Below are 20,732 nucleotides of genomic sequence, written 5' to 3' on the forward strand. Positions count from 1 at the left end.
AAAAGTTAATTAGTGAGTTGTGTACCCCAAAATGGCACCATTAAAAACTACAACTTATCCCACAAAAAACAATCCTTGATATGACTACATCAATGGAAAAAAAAAATTATAGCTCTTGGAGGGAAATGAAAAAATGAAAAAAAAAAAAAAACCTCTTCATCTTCTTTGTAGTTGGATAGTAAACAGGTAGAATGTTTTTTATTTATTTGTATACCTTTTATTGTTTTTTTTTTTTTTTTTAAGAGGAAAAAATGGTCCAGCCACAACCCACTGACCAACCATCAAATGGCAAAAAAGAGCAAGGTATGTTGTTAATCTCTATCTGCAATAGCGTCTGAACTAAAAAAATGTTCAGCAAATGATAAATTGTACCCAATGCAATCATTTTTTGTTATAGTTATAATATATGCACTAAGTATGAATTTACAGCCTTTTATAATCTTTGTTGGAGTCTGCTATTCAGTTATAGGATAGCTCTCTATTTTTGTGTAGTTTGGGTGGTCTGTATTAGATAGGTAGGGCATTATAGTATTTCCCTCCATTGTAGGGTTTTTCTAGGAATAGACATCTCCCGATCCTGCCAACTCATCTGCATAAAGATGCCTGGACCACATCGTCTTCTGTGTGGCTCATCCACTATCAATTGGGTCCAGAACCAAGTGATCCCCTGTCTATTTCCGGACCCTTATTTCTGTATGCTACAGCATCTGGTAGGAGACTTATATCCGTAAGTTAGTGTTTAGCTATACTGTATGGTTACCATCTTTTAGATAAAATTTTATGTGTAATCACTTTTTGCATTGTGGTGTATTATTTTGGATATACATTTTATTTTAGTATTTTTGACCATTAAAAGTTTTATTAATTTATTAATTTCTCCTCGCCCCCAATATATTTGGTGGGTATAAAAAAAAAAGTCTATATTGGGTAGGATTCAGAGGCCACAGTTTTTCACATAACATTTTTTTAACCAATTTTTATTCCATTTTGTTTGTGGCAAATAAGCATGACAATTGTGTAGTGAAGATCGTTATGGATGCGAGAAAACCAAAGATGTGGAGGAGATGTTATCTAATTTTCTCCAATAAAAAAAAGTGTTTTTTCAATGGAAAAAAAAGTGTATTTTCTAACTAAAATTATTTTTATTACTTTTTTTAACCATTTAATATTCCCACAAGGGGACTATAATAGGTGATCTTTTGATCTCTTCTAAAAATACATTGCACTATTCATGTAGAAACAATGTTTCAAAAATATTCAAACTTTTTACTTTTGTAATGTAAACTCACCTTTACAGGTGGGTAAAAGTGGATTCCATCCTCCTTCTGTGCAAACGCTTTCCAAGGATCCAGATCTAACGAAGCTTTCCTTGCATGAAAATGATACCTTCATATTAATTTTATAACTATGAGCAAAAGGGCTTGGTACGAGATTTGAAGACTCTGGAATGGTGCACTCAATATCTAAAGGAAAAAATATAAATTTTAAAATACTTTTAACTGTCTGAATAGAAACATGGGGGACTATATTAGGACTAAAACAAGGGGACTATAATAGGTGATCTTTTGATCTCTTCCAAAATACATTGCACTATTCATGTAGTAAAATGTATTTTACCGTCAGTGCTATACTGACATTCAGCAGCAGACTGCACTAAAGAGACGCGGCCTATTGGGACACGCTGAAATCAAGCCTGGGGTCTTCACAAAGCCCCCGCATGCTTGTACTGATATCAGTCCCTCGCTTTCTGATTAGTTGAGTGCCGATGGGATACGGAGGGAATTTTCTCCCGCTGTAACTACATACATGTCGCAGGCGATATTGCTCACTGCATATAAGGGGTTAAATGTGAAAGCCAAGCCCCTGATGCATGGGTCCTCCGTAAAAAGGCAGTGTCCAGCCTAAGCCACCTTAGTGGTATATTGGTGGTCACTAAGGAGTTAATACAGAAACTTGGTCATAGAACCAATGTTTTAAAAATATTCCAACTTTACTTTTGTAATGTAAACTCACCTTTACAGGTGGGTAAAAGTGGATTCCAGCCTCCTTCTGTGCAAACGCTTTCCAAAGATCCAGATCTAATGAAGCGTCCCTTGCATGAAAATGATACCTTCATATTAATTTTATAACTATGAGCAAAAGGGCTTGGTACGAGATTTGAAGACTCTGGAATGGTGCACTCAATATCTAAAGGAAAAAAATATATATACATTTTAAAATACTTTTAACGGTCCGAATAGAAACATGTTTTGGTGTGCAAGGCAAAGGTTTTACGTTCCAAAGTTCATCATATCAGCTGTCAGATAGACAATCATTTATCCAACAGTCCTGAGGCCCCCAGTAACATGCACATTCAGCTCTACTGTGTAACATTTGATTGATTTGCTCTTTGAGTGTAGGTCAAATGTGTCGAAAACCTCAGCAGCACTGAACTGCTACTACTTTCTAATTTACATCTTAAGAGGCTGCTTGAGCTTGCAGGTGTTTCACCAGCAAAGCTGTGCGGCCATTAATAATGAACGGTGAATAAACAATCAGCGATAAATAGCAACTGCCTAATTCAGGGAGGTTTTATAACCTTGAGGAGGTTAAGCTTGTCAGACTTGGTGTGATGATGCCACCTGCTTTGCTGAATACCCTCTCTGACAGTACACTGGATGCTGGTGAAGACCATACACAAATGGCAAATTGGGCCTGTTCCGGTGACTGTTCCAAAAGTTTATGGGGTCAGGCAAGCAAGTTGTGGAAGCTATAAAAAAGTGGAGACATGCACATGGATAGGACAAAATAGAGGGTTACCAGGGCTGGCAGATGGGAGACTTACCTTACATGACCAGAACTTTCTGAAAGCTACAATACTTTTTTTTTTTTTTAAACATTGAACCACCAAAGTTATCATGTGAACCATGCAGGTAATCTATCTTATTTTTCCCAACTGCAGGAAGTCGCAATGTTCCTGTCATTGTCACTAACTAGATTGCCAAGTTGTAATTAGTGGGTGACATCCAGCAGGATATTTGATGTTTGATGCACATTTGCAGCTGATCTGCTATGTCTTCTCGGATCCAGTCTCATCAGTAGTAAGACAGCATGGTAACGGTTCAGTCTACTAATATGAATGGAAGAAGAAAGAATAATAGCAAAATTCTTCCGTTTATGTCGGGGATGGGAGGATGTCCATTGATGAGGATGTGGGAGAGCTGGATAAGCACCTGATGTGGGAACCAGACAGAAACAAATGTGGCTGTCAAGAACCAGCAGGTGTAAACCCACTGTGCCATGTGTCCCACCTCCTCTAAGGGCATTGTCTAAGTGTTACCCTCGATTCTTCACAGTACCCCTGATGGTGGGGATAGACTTTCCTGAGGGAAACACCAGGTTGCTACCTCTTGAGAAGGGTGGGCACACGAGGCAGCTGGTCCAGGCGGACCAGGAGATACCCGAGTAGGTACCAGAAGTACAAGTGTAGTCAGGCAGGCGTGGTCATTACCAGGAGCAACAGTGCAGGACCGAAGGATGAGGCAGAGGCGTAGTCAGACAGGCAAAACGTCAGGGTAGGCGGTACAGGTCAGGCAAACCGGGTCGGCAACAGGAGAGTCAAGTCAAGCAGGATGGAAACAGACGAATAGCAGAATCCAGGAACGAAGTATAAATCAGGAGCACACGCGAGTATCAGGAACTAGCAAACTCAAGGACCTTGACACTGAGGCATCTGGGAAGAGGGCTGAACCACTTTAGTACTTGCAGGAGAGCCTGGGTTAGTCAACGAGGTCACATGACCCAACTCATGCAGCCCAGGGAGTGATGCGCACCGCCCCTAGGGCAGTGTAACCAGAAACCAGCAGTAAGCATGCTGTGGCCAGGGCTAAGTGGAACCAGCGACAGAGCCAACGACTGCAGCGGTGGACCGAAGGATCACCGCTGAGCACGGTGCCCAGGTCCATGGCGGTAAGTGGCGGAACAGCGGCGTACAGCAGCCACTGTTACAGTGGCGTTGTCAAAATGACCTGCCTTGTTTCTTAGATGCAGTCAAACAAAACAATAGCTGATCTTAGGGAGACCAGCTACAGAAAACACTGTGGAGCCTCATTTAAGAGTCTCGACAAAGCAATCAAAAGTGCAAAGCTCCCTGGGAAACAGTGATATGCAAAATAACCGTGGAGCCCCAGTTATAGGTCTTCAACACAGTGAAAGCCAGATATCCTTCAAAGGAAGGAAAACCAAGCAAAGGGGTGTCCCCATTACAGAGATCACCAAATCCACCATATTAAGTGGCCCCTAAGTCAAGATTCCGCTCTTTTACAAGCTTTAAGGATGTGACAGGGAAAACCTAAGCCAGTTATCCTTCCACAGACAGCTGTTTCGGGGTGTTGCCCCTCATCAGTGTGGAGTAGGATTCTGGCTAACCGGGAGCAATGTCTTGGAGACTACTCAAACAAAACAATAGCAGATCTTAGGGAGACCAGCTACAGAAAACACTGTGGAGACTCATTTAAGAGTCTCGACACAGCAATCTAAAGTGCAAAGCTCCCTGGGAAACAGTGATATGCAAAATAACCGTGGAGCCCCAGTTATGGGTCTTCAACACGGTGAAAGCCAGATATCCTTCAAAGGAAGGAAAACCGAGCAAAGCATTTGGGTCTGCCATGATTTCTACTTCTTCTCTAATGGGTTCTGTACCTTTTTAGAATAAATAGTTGGATGTGTCACTTAAATTTGTTCCTGAAAATATTGGTATGAGAGTAGTACTCTATACTGTCTATGTACTATTCTCTCTAACTCTTTCTCGGAAAATTATTGTTCTTTCTATCCCTTCTTTCATGAAATTATATATTATAAAATCGATGTGTGTGTATCAAGTTTGGAGGAAATATATCTATTATATTCATATAATTATGTACACAATATTTGTCGGTGATAAATTGTTGTAAATTCGTATGGAATCATGTTGTTATAGATATGTAAATTTGTTACTAGAAATCATGGTATCCAGAATTATGTTATTGTTGATGCGTAAATTCATTATCTGAAATCATGGTATTAAGTTCTTTTGTATAATTATGTTACCATAGGTATGTAAATTCAGAATTTGAAATCATGGTATTTAGTCCTTTTTTTTATTGTTTCTTTGTCCCTTCCCCCTGCCTCTTTGTTCTCCTTTTTCCCTCTTTCCCCTCTCCCCCGTGATAAGTTATATATATTCAGCGGGTGTTATACACCCCATATAGACTCTGTTTAGGGTGAGTATAATGGAAATTGCTCCTGACATGTGTAATCAGATCCTGATATTATCAGAGCTGAATAGTACTTATGCTGGATCGACTGATACAGCGCTTGGCCGGGATGCGCTGTGCGTCGGGTCACAAGGGGACGCTGCTGTGTTTCCTTGGGAGGCGGGCTGGAACGCATGGCTTGCGTTCCACCCCTCCTCCTGACAAATGCGGCGCCTCCGCGACGTACTCGGCGCACATCATCGGGCACAAGCGCTCGGTAAATAGGTATAAGCTGTATTATATAATTAATTCACATGTTTGGAGCTATATGGGGGGTATATAGAGGGAGCCATGACCACATTTTTATTAACCTCCTGACGAAGCTCAGGCGAAACGCGGTCGGGGTTCCAGCCTGCCCTGTGTCCGGTGTCTCTGCCCTCCATCATGTCTTTGGGTATGTTTGTTTTTCCAGCGGGTACCTGTGGGAGAGTTTCTTCTTTGTAGCCTGAACATGATGGCTTGGTGTACATGGGCGTATCTACCTGAATACTTCAGATAGATACTGTGATATTACTTGCTTTGTTTTATACATTACTTAGGGCCCTACAGCCATATAGACTCTCCTCAGTGATATGCAGTGAAGTGAGGATCACAGTTACCTGTAGTTGTTTTGTACCAGATACTATTTACTCGTAAATCACCTCATTGCATATTTCACGTACACCTTACATGTGTTCCACCTGTTTGGCGGGTTATTGAGACACTGGCGGGGGGGACTACAGCATCCAGGTTGTTTTGCTGACTGTTTTCCAAATTTATTCTGTGTAAATGTCTTATGAATTTTGATCAATTGATGATATAATAAAGTATTCATATTTTTATTGGGCATTCTATGGTTGTTTTTTAGCAACACTTTTAGGTTTATATGATTTGTTCTCCGTTTGCCCTAATCTACGGTGTTATAGTGAGGCCTTTTTCTTTTTTGGTTCTATTGTTTTTTTTGAGTAGTCTCCAAGACATTGCTCCCAGTTAGCCAGAATCCTACTCCACACTGATGAGGGGCAACATCCAGAAACAGCTGTCTGTGGATGGATAACTGGCTTAGGTTTTCCCCGTCACATCCTTAAAGCTTATAAAAGAGCGGGATCTTGACTTAGGGGCCACTTTATATGGTGGATTTGGTGAACTCTGTAATGGGGACACCCCTTTCCTCGGTTTTCCTTCCTTTGAAGGATATCTGGCTTTCACCGTGTTGAAGACCCATAACTGGGGCTCCACGGTTATTTTGCATATCTTAGATGCAGTGTCATGGCTGTTGCACAAAACATTAACATTTTTGAAGACTACACAATTTTCAGCAGTAAATTTTTCTGTAATTTTGTGAAGACAAGACAATTGTCAGTCATTTTTAGAAGGTTGCAGTTGGACAAAGTCCAATAAAATCTATTCAAGGTCAGGTACATAACTCTAATAAATGGATTTTTTTGAAGATAATGTTTATTAAAGATATTGTCTGTCAATATGAAATGTTAGTTTAACCCCTTAAGGACCGGGCTCATTTTCACCTTAAGGACCGGGCCATTTTTTGCAAATCTGACCAGTGTCACTTTAAGTGCTCATAACTTTCAAACGCTTTGACTTACCCAGGCCGTTCTGAGATTGTTTTTTCGTCACATATTGTACTTCATGACACTGCTAAAATTGGGTCAAAAAAGTTATTTTTTTTGCATAAAAAAATTCATTTTTTACCAAAAATTTTGAAAAATTAGCAAATTTCAAAGTTTCAGTTTCTCTACTTCTGTAATACATAGTAATACCCCCAAAAATTGTGATGACTTTACATTCCCCATATGTCTACTTCATGTTTGTAGCATTTTGGGAATGATATTTTATTTTTTGGGTATGTTACAAGGCTTAGAAGTTTAGAAGCAAATTTTGAAATTTTTGAGAAATCTTCAAAATCCCACTTTTTATGGACCAGTTCAGGTTTGAAGTCATATTGTGAGGCTTAGATAATAGAAACCTCCCAAAAATGACCCCATTCTAGAAACTACACCCCTCAAGGTATTCAAAACTGTTTTTTCAAACTTTATTAACCCTTTAGGTGTTCCACAAGAGTTAATGGCAGATGGAGAAACAATTTTGAAATTTCTATTTTTTGGAAAATTTTCCAATATAATAAATTTTTTCCAGGAGTAAAATAAGGGTTAACTGCCAAACAACACTCAAAATGGGTTGCCCTGATTCTGTAGTTTGCAAAAACACCCCATATGTGGTCGTAAACTACTGTTTGGCCGAACGGTAGCACATAGAAGGAGGGGAACACCATATGGGTTTTGGAAGGCAGATTTTGCAGGACTGGTTTTGTTTATACCATGTCCCATTTGAAGCCCCCTGTTGCACCCCTAGAATAGAAATTTCAAAAAAGTGACTCCATCTAAGAAAGTACACCCCTCAAGGTATTCAAAATTGGGTTTACAAACTTTGTTAACCCTTTAGGTGTTCCACAAGAGTTAATGGCAGATGGAGAAACAATTATGAAATTTCAATTTTTTGGAAAATTTTCCAATATAATCAATTTTTTCTAGGAGTAAAACAAGGGTTAACTGCCAAACAACACTCAAAATGGGTTGCCCTGATTCTGTAGTTTGCAAAAACACCCCATATGTGGTCGTAAACTACTGTTTGGCCGAACGGTAGCACATAGAAGGAGGGGAACACCATATGGGTTTTGGAAGGCAGATTTTGCAGGACTGGTTTTGTTTATACCATGTCCCATTTGAAGCCCCCTGTTGCACCCCTAGAATAGAAATTTCAAAAAAGTGACTCCATCTAAGAAAGTACACCCCTCAAGGTATTCAAAACTGGGTTTACAAACTTTGTTAACCCTTTAGGTGTTCCACAAGAGTTAATGGCAGATGGAGAAACAATTATGAAATTTCAATTTTTTGGAAAATTTTCCAATATAATCAATTTTTTCTAGGAGTAAAACAAGGGTTAACTGCCAAACAACACTCAAAATGGGTTGCCCTGATTCTGTAGTTTGCAAAAAAACCCCATATGTGGTCGTAAACTACTGTTTGGCCGAACGGTAGCACATAGAAGGAGGGGAACACCATATGGGTTTTGGAAGGCAGATTTTGCAGGACTGGTTTTGTTTATACCATGTCCCATTTGAAGCCCCCTGTTGCACCCCTAGAATAGAAATTTCAAAAAAGTGACTCCATCTAAGAAAGTACACCCCTCAAGGTATTCAAAACTGGGTTTACAAACTTTGTTAACCCTTTAGGTGTTCCACAAGAGTTAATGGCAGATGGAGAAACAATTATGAAATTTCAATTTTTTGGAAAATTTTCCAATATAATCAATTTTTTCTAGGAGTAAAACAAGGGTTAACTGCCAAACAACACTCAAAATGGGTTGCCCTGATTCTGTAGTTTGCAGAAACACCCCATATGTGGTGGTAAACTACTATTTGGCTAAACGGCAGGACATAGAAGAAGGGGAACGCCATATGGTTTTTGGAAGGCAGATTTTGCTGGACTGGTTTATTTACACCATGTACCCTTTCAAGCCCCCTGATGCACCCCTAGAGTAGAAACTCCATAAAAGTGACCCCATCTAGGAAACTACGGGATAAGGTGGTTGTTGTTTTGGGACTATTTTTGGGGTAAATTTGATATTTGGTTGCTCTATATTACTCTTTTTTGAGGCAATGTAACAAAAAAATTAAAATCTAAAATTGTTTCTACATTCGCTATTTAGTTTTGTGGAACACCTAAAGGGTTAACATAGTTTGTAAAGTAACTTTTGAATACCTTGAGGGGTGTAGTTTCTTAGATGGGGTCACTTTTTTGGAGTTTCTAGTCTGGGCTACATCAGGGGGGGCTTCTAATGGGACATGGTGTCAAAAAAAAAACTGTCCATCAAAATCTGCCTTCCAGAAACCGTATGGCGTTCCCTTCGTTCTATGCCCTGCCGTGCGGCTATATAGCCATTTACGACCACATATGGGGTGTTTCTGCAAACGACAGAATCGGGGCAATAAATATTTAGTTTTGTTTGGCTGTTAACCCTTGCTTTATTACCGGCAAAATGGATTTAAATTGAAATTTTGCCCAAAAATAGGTGTTTTGGCACCGTTTTTATTTTATATTTTTAACACCGTTCATCCGAGGCGTTTGGTCAAAAGTTATTTTTATAGCGACGACTTTTACGCACGCGACGATGCCCAATATGTATGGCTCTCAGACTTTGGAGACACTAAGCAGGCATCCTAAAACTGCGGCCCTCCAGATGTTGTAAAACTACAATTCCCACCATGCCCTGCTGATGGCTGTAGGTTGTCTGGGCATGCTGGGAGTTATAGTTTTACAACATCTGGAGGGCCGCAGTTTGAGGATGCCTGCACTAAAACTAATATTTTTGGGGGAAAGAAAAATAGTTTTCGTGTCTCCAAAGTCTGAGAGCCATAGTGTTTTATGTTCTCTAGTGAACTGTTGGGGATTATAAAAATTTAGTACTCCATGGAAGTGTGATACTCCCTGAAGCAATCGATAACGCAGAGGCCCGGATGATCGGGGCACGTGTCGCACTGAGTGGTGGTGTCCTTCCTTATCCCCCTCCTGCGACACACTCTGCACTTTTTTTGGGTTCGTCCCTTCTTTCCAGTATGGGGGACCACACCTGGAAAGTGTTGGCCAGGGACGATCCGGGCGCCTCCAGTTCCCGAGGTACTCCGGCCTGCTCTTTCCCGGTCCGAAAAGATCAGGTCCTTGAGGACTGCCTCATAGAATTGGAGGAATGTCCCTGTGCTGCCAGCGCTTCGGGATAGTACAAAAGAGTTGTACATGGCAACCTGCACCAAGTAGACCGCAACTTTTTTGTACCATGCCCGGGTTTTGCGCATGGCGTTATATGGCGTGAGGACTTGATCCGAGAGATCAACTCCTCCCATATACCGATTGTAGTCGACGATACAATCGGGCTTGAGGACCGTTGCCGCGGTACCTCGCACAGGGACTGGGGTGGTGCCGTTACCGTGGATTGTGGACAGCATAAGGACATCCCTCTTGTCCTTATACCTGACCAGCAACAGGTTTCCACTGGTAAGTGCACGGGTCTCACCCCTGGGGATAGGTACCTGGAGGGGGTAGGCAGGGAGGCCGCGCTGATTTTTCCGCACGGTCCCACAAGCGAACGTAGATCTGGCGGCAAGGGACCTGAACAAGGGAATGCTGGTATAAAAGTTATCCACGTACAAGTGGTAACCATTATCCAGCAGTGGGTACATAAGGTCCCACACGAGTTTCCCGCTAACACCCAGAGTGGGGGGACATTCTGGGGGTTGAATACGGGAATCTCGCCCCTCGTACACACGAAATTTGTAAGTGTACCCTGAGGTACTCTCACAAATTTTGTATAGCTTCACGCCATACCTCGCTCGCTTTGTGGGAATATATTGGCGGAAACTGAGTCTCCCCTTGAACGCAATGAGCGACTCATCAACCGCGACCTCCCTTCCAGGTACGTAGGCCTGCTGAAATGTGGCCCCAAAGTGATCGATGACAGGCCGTATCTTATACAGCCGGTCATAGGCAGGATCACCTCGGGGTGGACATGCTGCATTATCGGAATAATGCAGACATTTCCGGATGGCCTCAAATCGGGAGCGTGTCATGACCATACTGTACAGTGGGGTCTGGTACAGGACGTCCCCACTCCAGTATTGCCTGACACTGGGTTTTTGGACTAGACCCATATGCAGCACGAGGCCCCAAAATGTCCTCATTTCGGCTGCACTGACCGGCGTCCAGCCACCGGGTCTAGCCAAAACTGAGCCTGGGTTTTGAGCGACGAACTGTTGGGCGTACAGATTCGTCTGCTCCACCATCAAATTCACCAGTGGGTTACTGAAAAAAAAACTAAAATAGTCAATTTTAGTAAACCCCACTGTGGGAATCTGGATTCCAGGATTGCCAGCGAAATCCGGAATCTCAGGCTCAAAGTCCACTGGGGGACACCAGCTAAGTTCATCGGCAGGGGTCTCCGGTGAACTTATTTGGTGGGCCGGGAAACCAGTACGAACCCCAGGGCGGCTCGTACTAGGGTGGGCCACAGGATCCCTAGCATGTGCGGCCCCTGGCTCCGCCTGGCGGCGTCTCCGCCGCCTTGGTGGCTCATCGTCATCCGATGATGATGAGGAGGATGCTGATGATAAGAGGAATGTGGGGTCATCCTCATCCTCACTGGGGCTCTCGGAGTCGGAGGCAATCTGGGCATATGCCTCCTCGGCCGAGAACACCCGGCGGGCCATGGGTGTGTGTGCGTGTAGGTGTGCGTGTGTGTAAAACTTTATTATATGTGCGTGTGTGTGGGGGCAACGGGTGTTCGCGTACTAAAAAAAGGAAAAAAGGGCAAGTGTTAGGAAAAAAAAAAAGTTGCTGATTAGCGGTACAACGCTGATCAGCGGTGGGGCAGGCGATGCGCTAACAGTGGACGGACGCTAAAAAGTGCCGACCAGTCAGCGAACGCAGAAAAAAAAGTGGTGGTGAGGGGGCTAGTGGTGGTGGTGGGGGGGGGGGTTGGGGGGAGTGGTGGGGGGATGGGTGGAGGGGGTGGGGGGGCTGGTGGTGGTGGGGGGCTGGTAGGGGGGGGCAAGTGGCAGGGGGGGGTCTGGGGTCTGATAGATGGATCAAAAAAAGTTTTGTGTAAAAGTTAAAAGTTTTTTTTTTTTTTTTCCTAACTAACTTTTCCCTTCTTTCCCTGCCTAACGATGCCTCTCCCTCACTGACCCTAACCTACCTGGGTGGCGATGGGTGCAGGAGGGTGATGGATGGCGATTAGGGGGACACAGGAGCTGGTGCTGGACGATGCTGCCGGGTGCTCGTGCAGAACAGGAAGAGGAGGGGAGAGAGGAGCGCAGGAAGTTTGAATCTCGCGCCTCTCTCCCCTGCACCAATCAGCACCCTGGACAGCAGTGTTCAGCACCAGGGCCAGCACCGCCTCCTCAAATCCTCGGACTGCGATTGGTGGTGTATAATTACGCCACCGATCGCAGTCTTTTTCCGGTTCATCGGGTCACCGGACACCCGAATGGACCGGAAACGCAGAAAACCGCAGGTCTGAATTGACCTGCGGTTTTCTGCGATCGCCGATACGGGGGGGTCAAATGACCCCCCCCCTGCGTTGTTACGGGATGCCGGCTGAATGATTTCAGCCGAAATCCCGTTCCGATTAACCCCCGCGGCGCCGGAATGCCGATTTTAAGTCAGGACGTACCGGTACGCCCTTGGTCCTTAAGGACTCGGGAAATAGGGCGTACCGGTACGCCCTGTGTCCTTAAGGGGTTAATTAAATTCAGCATGGAAAACTAGTTCCTTTTCTAATTTACTTTCTGCAACAAAATATGCTCCAGTTGTGAGAATTTTTTTTTTTTAAATCATAACGGCACCACTTGGAGTTTAATATGTATACTTCAACTTTGAGGTGGTTGTACATGCTCAGTTCCATTCTTCCACTGCCACCAGTCATATCTACAGTTAGAAGCTGTGACAGTTACATAGAATGATCTAGTAGAAATTACATTCCCCCTGATCTTTCAGCCTGCAGAACATCTAGCAGAGAAATTAGAGCAATGCATGGCTTCTTAATCCACGAGGGCTAGATTGTCATGTGCTATATTATGCCTCACTTTTATTTTTATTTAAAAAAAAAATCTGATGGACAGAGTCCATAAAATGTACTTTAGGGATCAGGAACATGACTCTGATAAATAGACAATTTTCATGAATTTTTGGGGGGTAAATTGTGCTTGGACAGAGTGCAATACTGTAATGGTAAGAACTGTGGAGAAAAATTACCCACACAGAGCCCCCACCAGCAACAATCATATATTTTTTTCACTGCCACCAGAACTTACTTTTGGTCCACTACTATGGTATATGGTGCATTAGTTTGTGCTAAATCAAGAAAATGTTCAGCAGTTTATTAAACAAAAACGCTATAGGACACAGTCTGTGACCAAAATATACCATATTTTTTGCTTTTTTAAGATGCACTTTTCCCCCCAAATACCAGTGCAAATACCATTTAGTGTTTCCATTATGGAAGTGCTCACTAGTATGCAGGAAGCACAGGGAGCAGTGAGAGTAGGGCTGGCTGTACTCACCACTCCCTGGTCTTCTCTGGGCACTACACTGCACTGTTCTGAGTGCATGCAGCATCAGGACATAGTGCGCACACCATGACCTGATGCTGTGCAATGTCAGGTTACAGTGCAGCATGAGCCCGGAGAAAAACAGGGAGCAGTGAAAACAGGAAGAGTGGCTGGATGTGCAGGGAGACAGTACCATCCTGAACATTAGAGGTAAGTTCATTTAGTTATTTTTGGTTTCATTTGAGGTCTGATATGGGGGCCTGATCTGAGGTCTCATATGGGAGTTTAAAAAGGGAGGTCTGATATAAAGGCTGATATGGAGATCTGATCTGCGGTTGGGTATGGGGATTTGATATGACTTATGATGGAGATTCGAGGTCTACTTTGGAAGTGTCTGAAGATTGGGGATTTAATCTGAGGTTTGATAAAAAAATATTTTTTCAGATTTGTATCCTCTAAAACCTAATGTGTTTTATAATCCAGTGTGTTTTATAAAGTATGCTGACCGTTATGCTGGAAAATACACTTATTTGTACACTTAGAAAAAAAAACCAAGATGCAATTGGACAACCACTACAACTAAAATGCCTGCTGCTGTTGATGTGCTAAAATATGCTTTTTTTGTGCACTTAGTTGGGGGTCATTTATCAAACTGGTGTAAAAGGCCCATAGTAATCAGATTCCACCTTTCATTTTCCAAAAATGAAACTTTTAGGGGTGTGAGCTCCCCGTGTCAACTAGTGGTCATGTCTTGACCAGCAACCCAGCAGTTCTTGATTGGTTAACTCGGTCATCCACATCATCCCAATTGACCGCAGACACCCCTAACAGTGGGTGGGTTCGTCAGACACAACCCTTAGTTGGCATGGCCTGGGAGAAGGCCCTGTGCCCTCACCTGTCCTCAACCTGCCTCTATCCTTTGCTGTTCCATAAGCCACAGAAGTAATGCATGCTGTGGGCTCAGCTCCACTATACAGGGAGGATGAGCTACTAGAGGACAGTCAGAAGCTACTGGCCAACCGAGATCTGGAGGAGACATCCGCCACTTCCTCCGCTAGGCGGGCAAGTAGTGATGAGGAGAGTGGCGTGGAAAGTTGTGTTGCGAGCGGTCAGGCTCTTGACCCAGAGACTGTTGAGGAGGATATCAATGACGTGCAGACACTACTCGATAATGATGAAGCCGATCGCACATGGGAGCCAGGTGCAGAAGGGACTTAATCATCATCAGGAGAGAGAGGAGGGTGGCAGCGGAGCCAGCAAGTCGCTAGCATGGCCGGGAGTCAGCAGGGTGGAAGCAGTGGGAGGTCGGGAGCCAAATGGGCATGGGGTAGACTAAGTGCTTTGCAGCAGCCTACCTGCCCGGGAAGTAGTGGTGCAGGGGTTCACAGAGGCAGCGGCGGTAGCAGTCAGTCAGTGCGGACTGTTGGGGGGGGGGGGGAAATCACATACTCAGCAATGTGGCAGTTTTTGGTGAAGCCACCAGAGTAAGTGAAAGTGGCCATATATAGAATCTGTGGGCAGAAAGTTAAGCGTTGCCAGGGTGCCAATGTTGGCACCACGGCCGTGCGTCAACATATGCAGCGTTGCCATACAGTGGCCTGGGAGAACAGTGGCTTCGATGTGGTGGTCCAGCCTGCCACCCAGTGGCACTCATCCAGTATCAGGCAGTTAAGGCTCCACCACTTTAGCCGAAGGGAGCTGTCTGTCATTCACATCTTCTGCTGGTCCAGATGCTCCTCCTCCTCCTCATCAGTTATTCTGGCTGCAATCGATCACCGAAGAGATTGTCAAGAGAAAGCAGTATGCGTGCACTCATCCAATGGCGCAGAAACTGAATGTGCTCCTAGCCAAGTTGCTGGTGCTGCAGTCCCTCCCTTTCCAAGTGGTGGACTCTGCACCTTTCAGAGAACTGATGGCTTGTGCCAAGCCGAGGTTCAGAGTCCCAAGCAGCCATTTATTTGTGAAAAAGGCAGTACCAACCCTCCACAAATATGTAAAACAGAAGGTGGGCCAATCTTTGAGCCTGTAAGTGTCTGCCAAAGTGCACAGCAGCATGTGGAGCTGTAACTGTCCTTTACGGCCCACTGGGTGAATATGGTTCCTGCACAGTCACACCAGCAAATTGGCCAGGTCACGCCGCTTCCGCCTCCATGTTGTCACGCTATTGGTCCTGTGACAATGTCCGCCTTGGCCTCCTCATCCTCTACCGTATCCTCAGCCTCCACTGCAGGGACAAGTCACAGGGCCCCTCCAGCATACCAAATGTGCAGGGCACGGCGGTGTCACGCTGTTCTGCACCTTGTTTCCCTGGGCAAACAGAGTCACACAAGGGAGGAACTGCTCTGTGTCCTTAGTCAAGAAAGTGAATCCTGGCTTTCTCCATGACAACTGAAAATCTGAACCATGATGACCGACAACGGGAAGAACAATGTGTTGGCGCTGCATCAAGTAAAGCTGAGCAATGCGCCCTGCATGGTACACGTGTTCAATCTGGTTGTCAAGCGGTTCCTGAAGTCTTCCACCCATCTGCAAGACATCCTAAAAATGGCCAGGAAACTTTGCATGCACTTCAGCCACTCGTATACCGCAAAGCACACCCTCCTTGAGCTGCAGAGGCAGAACAGCATTCCCCAACATAGGCTGATATGTGACGTTTCCACCCGTTGGAATTCCAGCCTCTATATGTTGGACCTACTATACGAACAGAGAAAGGCCATCAACGATTTCTTGATGATCCAAGCAGATAGGAGTACTCCCCTGTGGAACTTCGATGTCAGCCAGTGGAAGCTCATGCGTAAAACCTGCAATTTGCTCAGGCCTTTGTTGAGGACGCCACGTTATTTGTCAGTCACCAGGACTACGGAATGAACAACGTCATTCTACTGCTTCATGTCCTTAAACAGATGCTGGTAACAATGGCTGGTCAGGGGACTGGAGACGTGGTGCCTAGATCTCAGGGCCACATGAGCCCTGTGGGGGCTGAACTGGAATAGGAGGAGGAGGAGGACTTTGGAGCACAGGCAATGTGTAGCGAAATGGGTGGTTTTTCTACTCAGGTGACAGGAGAGGAGGAGCAGGAGGAGCCAGAGGAGCTACAGGGCGATGAGGAAGATGAGACAGAGGACCCAGACACACCATGGCAGTATGCAATGGAGATAGAACCTTCGAGTCACTTGCACAAATGGCCCGATGCATGCTCACTTGCTTGCGTAGTGACAGCTGAATTGTCACCATTCAGCAGAGGGATGACTTCTGGCTCTCCACCTTGTTTGACCTTCGCTACCAGTCCAGAATGTTTTTTTTTTTTACACCCACTTAAAGGGAGGACAAATTGAAGTACTGCAGAGACATCCTATGTAGTCAGTTGGCCGCTGCCTATCTGCGCCATCGTCCATCCTCTCGCAAATCTGACTGGGGGGCCCTCTGTGCTCACGTTCCTCTGCCATGACTGCTGGGGAAGGGTGAGGTGGCAGGAGCAGTACCAGCTCCATCAGCAGCAGCCTGAGTCTACAGTCGCTGTTGAGTAGCTTTCTTCACCCGCATAGTGAAGAAACTACTCACCAGCAGCAGCAGCTAGACCTGGAGCAGGACCTAAACCAGCAGGTGGTCGCATACTTGGACAGCACCCTGCCACCCCACATTGAAGATCTGCTGGACTACTGGTCACTGCTGCTGTCCCCTCCACACTGTCATTGTGCCACCCTGTGGCCTACTCCTGATGCTGCTGCCATCTCTACACTGTCATTGTGCCACTCTGTGACCTGCTCCTGATGCTTCCACCTCACCACTATGTCATAGGGCTACTCTGTGGTCTCCTCATGCTGCTTCCACCTCACCACTATGTCATAGGGCCACTCTGTGGACTTCTCATGCTGTTCCCACCCTCCCCACTTCATGACTGGGCCACTATTTTGCCTTTCGGCCTAGCTGACATCATTTATTTGACCCTTCTTCGGATCTGTTAGAAGGAAGGAAAAATGAGATGCACAACGGATCCTGTCTGTGTAGCAGCTGTAATGCCTGCATGGTCTCATCAGAATTGACTTGTGATTTGGTAGCCAAAAGCAGAAGTGGGTACAAAACACAGAAGACATGCAAATATTCCATTCATGTGTCATCTCTGTTTTGGATCCACTCCTGTTTTTTTTTTGGCATTAGCAATACTGATGGATTACTTATCAAATGCTGACCGAGTGAAGGCGGATGCTCAACAGACAGGATCAGTTTTTTTGGGGTTATTATTCTGACAGATAAAAGGAAGGGCAAAATAATCAGTGATGTGAAAACAAACCTACTGCTGACACCCTCTCCACTCTATCGGGGGACTCTACTTGTATAAGTGTTTACCAGGTTCTGTAGACATCCATGTGGAATAAGCTGACGACGTTGTAAAAGGAGAGCGCTTCTTCTTGGCGCTAACATTGACCTGTAAGGCTGAGTTTATACTTGAGTAATTTGGTCAGTTTTGATCACATGACTGCCCAAACAATTGAAGCGTGCAGTGATTCTAAGAGCGACGCCTGTCATCTGCATTTCATACTGACTAACAGTATTATTTCACTACTGGAGCAGACTCTCTATGCGTGTTACTGCAAGGCACAGTGTTCTACACCACTATAAAAGCTCTCTGCAGCCATAAAATAGCGATTTGCCGCAAATAAATTCGGATCGAGCCAAAAAAAAATTTAAAATGTGCCGAACCGGCCAAATCGAATTTCTTAAAAATTCACTCATCTCTAATTATTACACTCCAGAAATACATCCATCCCCCTCTTGAACTCTGTTAGTGAATTAACCATCACCACCTCCTCTATAGTCTCACTGCTCTTACCGTAAAGAATCCTCTTCTATGTTTGTGTAGAAACCTTGTTTCCTCCAGATGCAGAGGAATCTAATGCAGTTAGTGCAGTAAAATGTGTGTTGTTCTAATTGAACAATATTTTGAAGTAATACAGTGTGTTGACTAGCACTGGCATACTAAGGCAGTTATTGCAGTAAAATGTGTTTACTGTAACTGTATGGTATTTTGCAGTAATACAATGTGTTCACTAAGATGCATATCTTAATGCAGTTATTGCAGTAAAATGCATTCACAAACATGGCTATACTAATGCAGTTATTGAAGTAAAATAGGTTTGCTGTAACTGCACAATATCATGCAGTGATACAACGCATTACTGAAATGAGTTGAGCTCATGAGCTAAATTAAAAGTTTTTTTAGGGAAAAGAAAGTGGCACTTAGCTATATTTTTTGTAAAAGCCTGAGTGTTTGGATTTCCCTTTAGAAAAAAACATTAGGTTGTTGCAGGATTTTGTAATGCAGAACTTGCCAGCAAGCTATATGAGACACATAACTCTGAGTGACCAGTTCACTACTACTATGTCTTCCATGACAAAACCCTTCATCTACCTTATTATATCCCTGTTACACCTAGATTTCTAGCTTGTGTCTGAAATTGTGTTTTGACAGACATGGACAAAATGCATGCGTTCATATCACAAGCTGAGCACAGAAAGTCATGTATGGCATTCTGAGCAAAATTACCTGTCAGAATCCTGCCTCCTGATTGGCTAACTTGCTGTCTGTCAGCCTCTGAACAAATCAGGTCAAGCCCCCCCCCCAGTGTGATTTAGTCCTCCTTGTTTAGAATTGTTTCATTTAACTCTAGCCTAAAGGTAAACATTATTGGAAGGAAAATGCAATTGCACCACTATGGCAAAAAATAGGCTAAATTAACTGTAGAAGCTTTGTAGCAAGTTTGTGAAAAAAAAAAAAAAAAGTTGGCTTGTGCACATATAAAAGATTACTATCTCTTTATAAACTCAGGCACAGACCAAAACATTCTGTAAATGTTTACCTCCAGCCATATGCTCAAATAAAAAATATTACCTTTTATTAAATTTAAAAAAAAAAAACATATCAACCTATGGTTTAAAGGGGTTGTCTGTTTTTTTTATATTGATACCTTGTCCGTCTGGGCTCTACCTAAACACACAGGTTTCCCTGACTCAACTCTAAGTACCGCTTAGGGTCAGGGTCTCAGGCTCCAAGCCTTAGCAGGTTCCGCTCATCAAGCATCAGTCCACACAGGGGAGAGATTAGGCTTCACATAGCCTTGTGGCCCCTCAGCCTTCCTGACTGAGAACACATACAGGGCCTCTGCTCCAGTTTCACAGACACTCCCCCCAGACTGACACACTGAGGGTGGATTTATGCTAGCCTGATTAGCGTAGGCTTCACTTGCGACCACCTTCCTGCTAGGGACAAACCTGCCCCGGACTACTGCCAAAACCTACCATCCCAATCCAAGTAAAATCCAGCAATAAATAACGAAAATAGCTCCAGCAACTATATTTACTGAAGCCAGCGTCATTCTGGATTTCACCCACCTCAGTCAGTTGAGGATCCTGGAAGAGATATACCCCCCTTCTGGGACTTTCCCATGCATTTTACAGTTCACATCGCCACATATTCCCCATCTTTTCTTCAGACTAGAGGTCTGGGGATTTTCCCACATCGTACCATGCCCTCTGGAAGATGTGGCCAGTTTCACATATTTCCCTCTATTCTGCCAACCCCAGGCTAGCAGAGCTTGGTTTTTCATAAACACTGACTTTCTACCTAGCAGACAGTGTCTAAGGGACGCCTCCTTCTCCTCTCCGCTGGAGAACTTTTTCTTAGCTTTCTGGCTTCCTCCTTTTCCAGATTTTTTCTTAGGTCCACGACCTCTAACTTCCGCAACCTTTACAGCCGTGTTTTCCACGGGGAGCTCCCGCCTCCTCCTTTTGTTAGAGATCCGGCTGGTCAGTTTTATACCACCCTTCAGCCGCTCTGATGTCACCTAGTGTTCACACTCGCTTAGTTTCTTTCTTCTATCAACAAATAACACTTCTCTTTTTCCTGTACTCCCCACAAGGGTTACTTCAGATTTGGCTTCAGTTTCAGAGTCTTCTGCTTCTTTAGTAGCTCTGCCCACTTCGGCCGACTGTTCTTCAGCCTTATCTTTGGTCTCTGGTACATCAGAGAATTTCTCCCACTCCAACTCAACGGCCCTAGCTTCTGCAGCCTTTGAGTCTCCTTTGGAGTCTTCATTCCCTTTGTTGGCCTTCTCATCCTTCTCGGACACGGCATCATATATTTGCATTCTTAACCCCTCCTCCTCTTTCTCATCAAGGTTGGAGGTACTGGGGACACTGGGGTCCTCATCAGACTCTTAGTCTTCTGGCACTTCCTCCAGAGGGTCACCCAGGTTATTGTTCCCCATTTGTGTAGGCTCTAGGAGAGCCATCTCACAGTGGTAGATATCTGCATGCTGGTTGTCTGTCTCCTCGTATTTCTTCCCCAGCAGACCACTGCATTT

The 20,732-nt window shown here is 44.3% G+C and overlaps 1 protein-coding gene across 2 annotated transcripts in view; it reads right to left on the bottom strand.

Annotated features, from left to right (window-relative positions):
• The window catches only part of LOC122943120 (coagulation factor XIII B chain-like), a 447,010-nt gene that overhangs the window by 201,585 nt on the left and 224,693 nt on the right, over window positions 1-20,732 (bottom strand). For both annotated transcript variants that reach the window (XM_044300587.1, XM_044300586.1), the window contains exons 7-8: window positions 2,014-2,187; window positions 1,290-1,463 (exon numbers count right to left, since the gene is read on the bottom strand). In XM_044300587.1, coding sequence (XP_044156522.1) covers window positions 1,290-1,463; window positions 2,014-2,187 — 348 coding nt within the window. The remainder of the gene's footprint in view (window positions 1-1,289; window positions 1,464-2,013; window positions 2,188-20,732) is intronic.

This window comes from Bufo gargarizans, chromosome 7, assembly GCF_014858855.1.
Source record: "Bufo gargarizans isolate SCDJY-AF-19 chromosome 7, ASM1485885v1, whole genome shotgun sequence".
Classification (NCBI taxonomy): domain Eukaryota; kingdom Metazoa; phylum Chordata; class Amphibia; order Anura; family Bufonidae; genus Bufo; species Bufo gargarizans.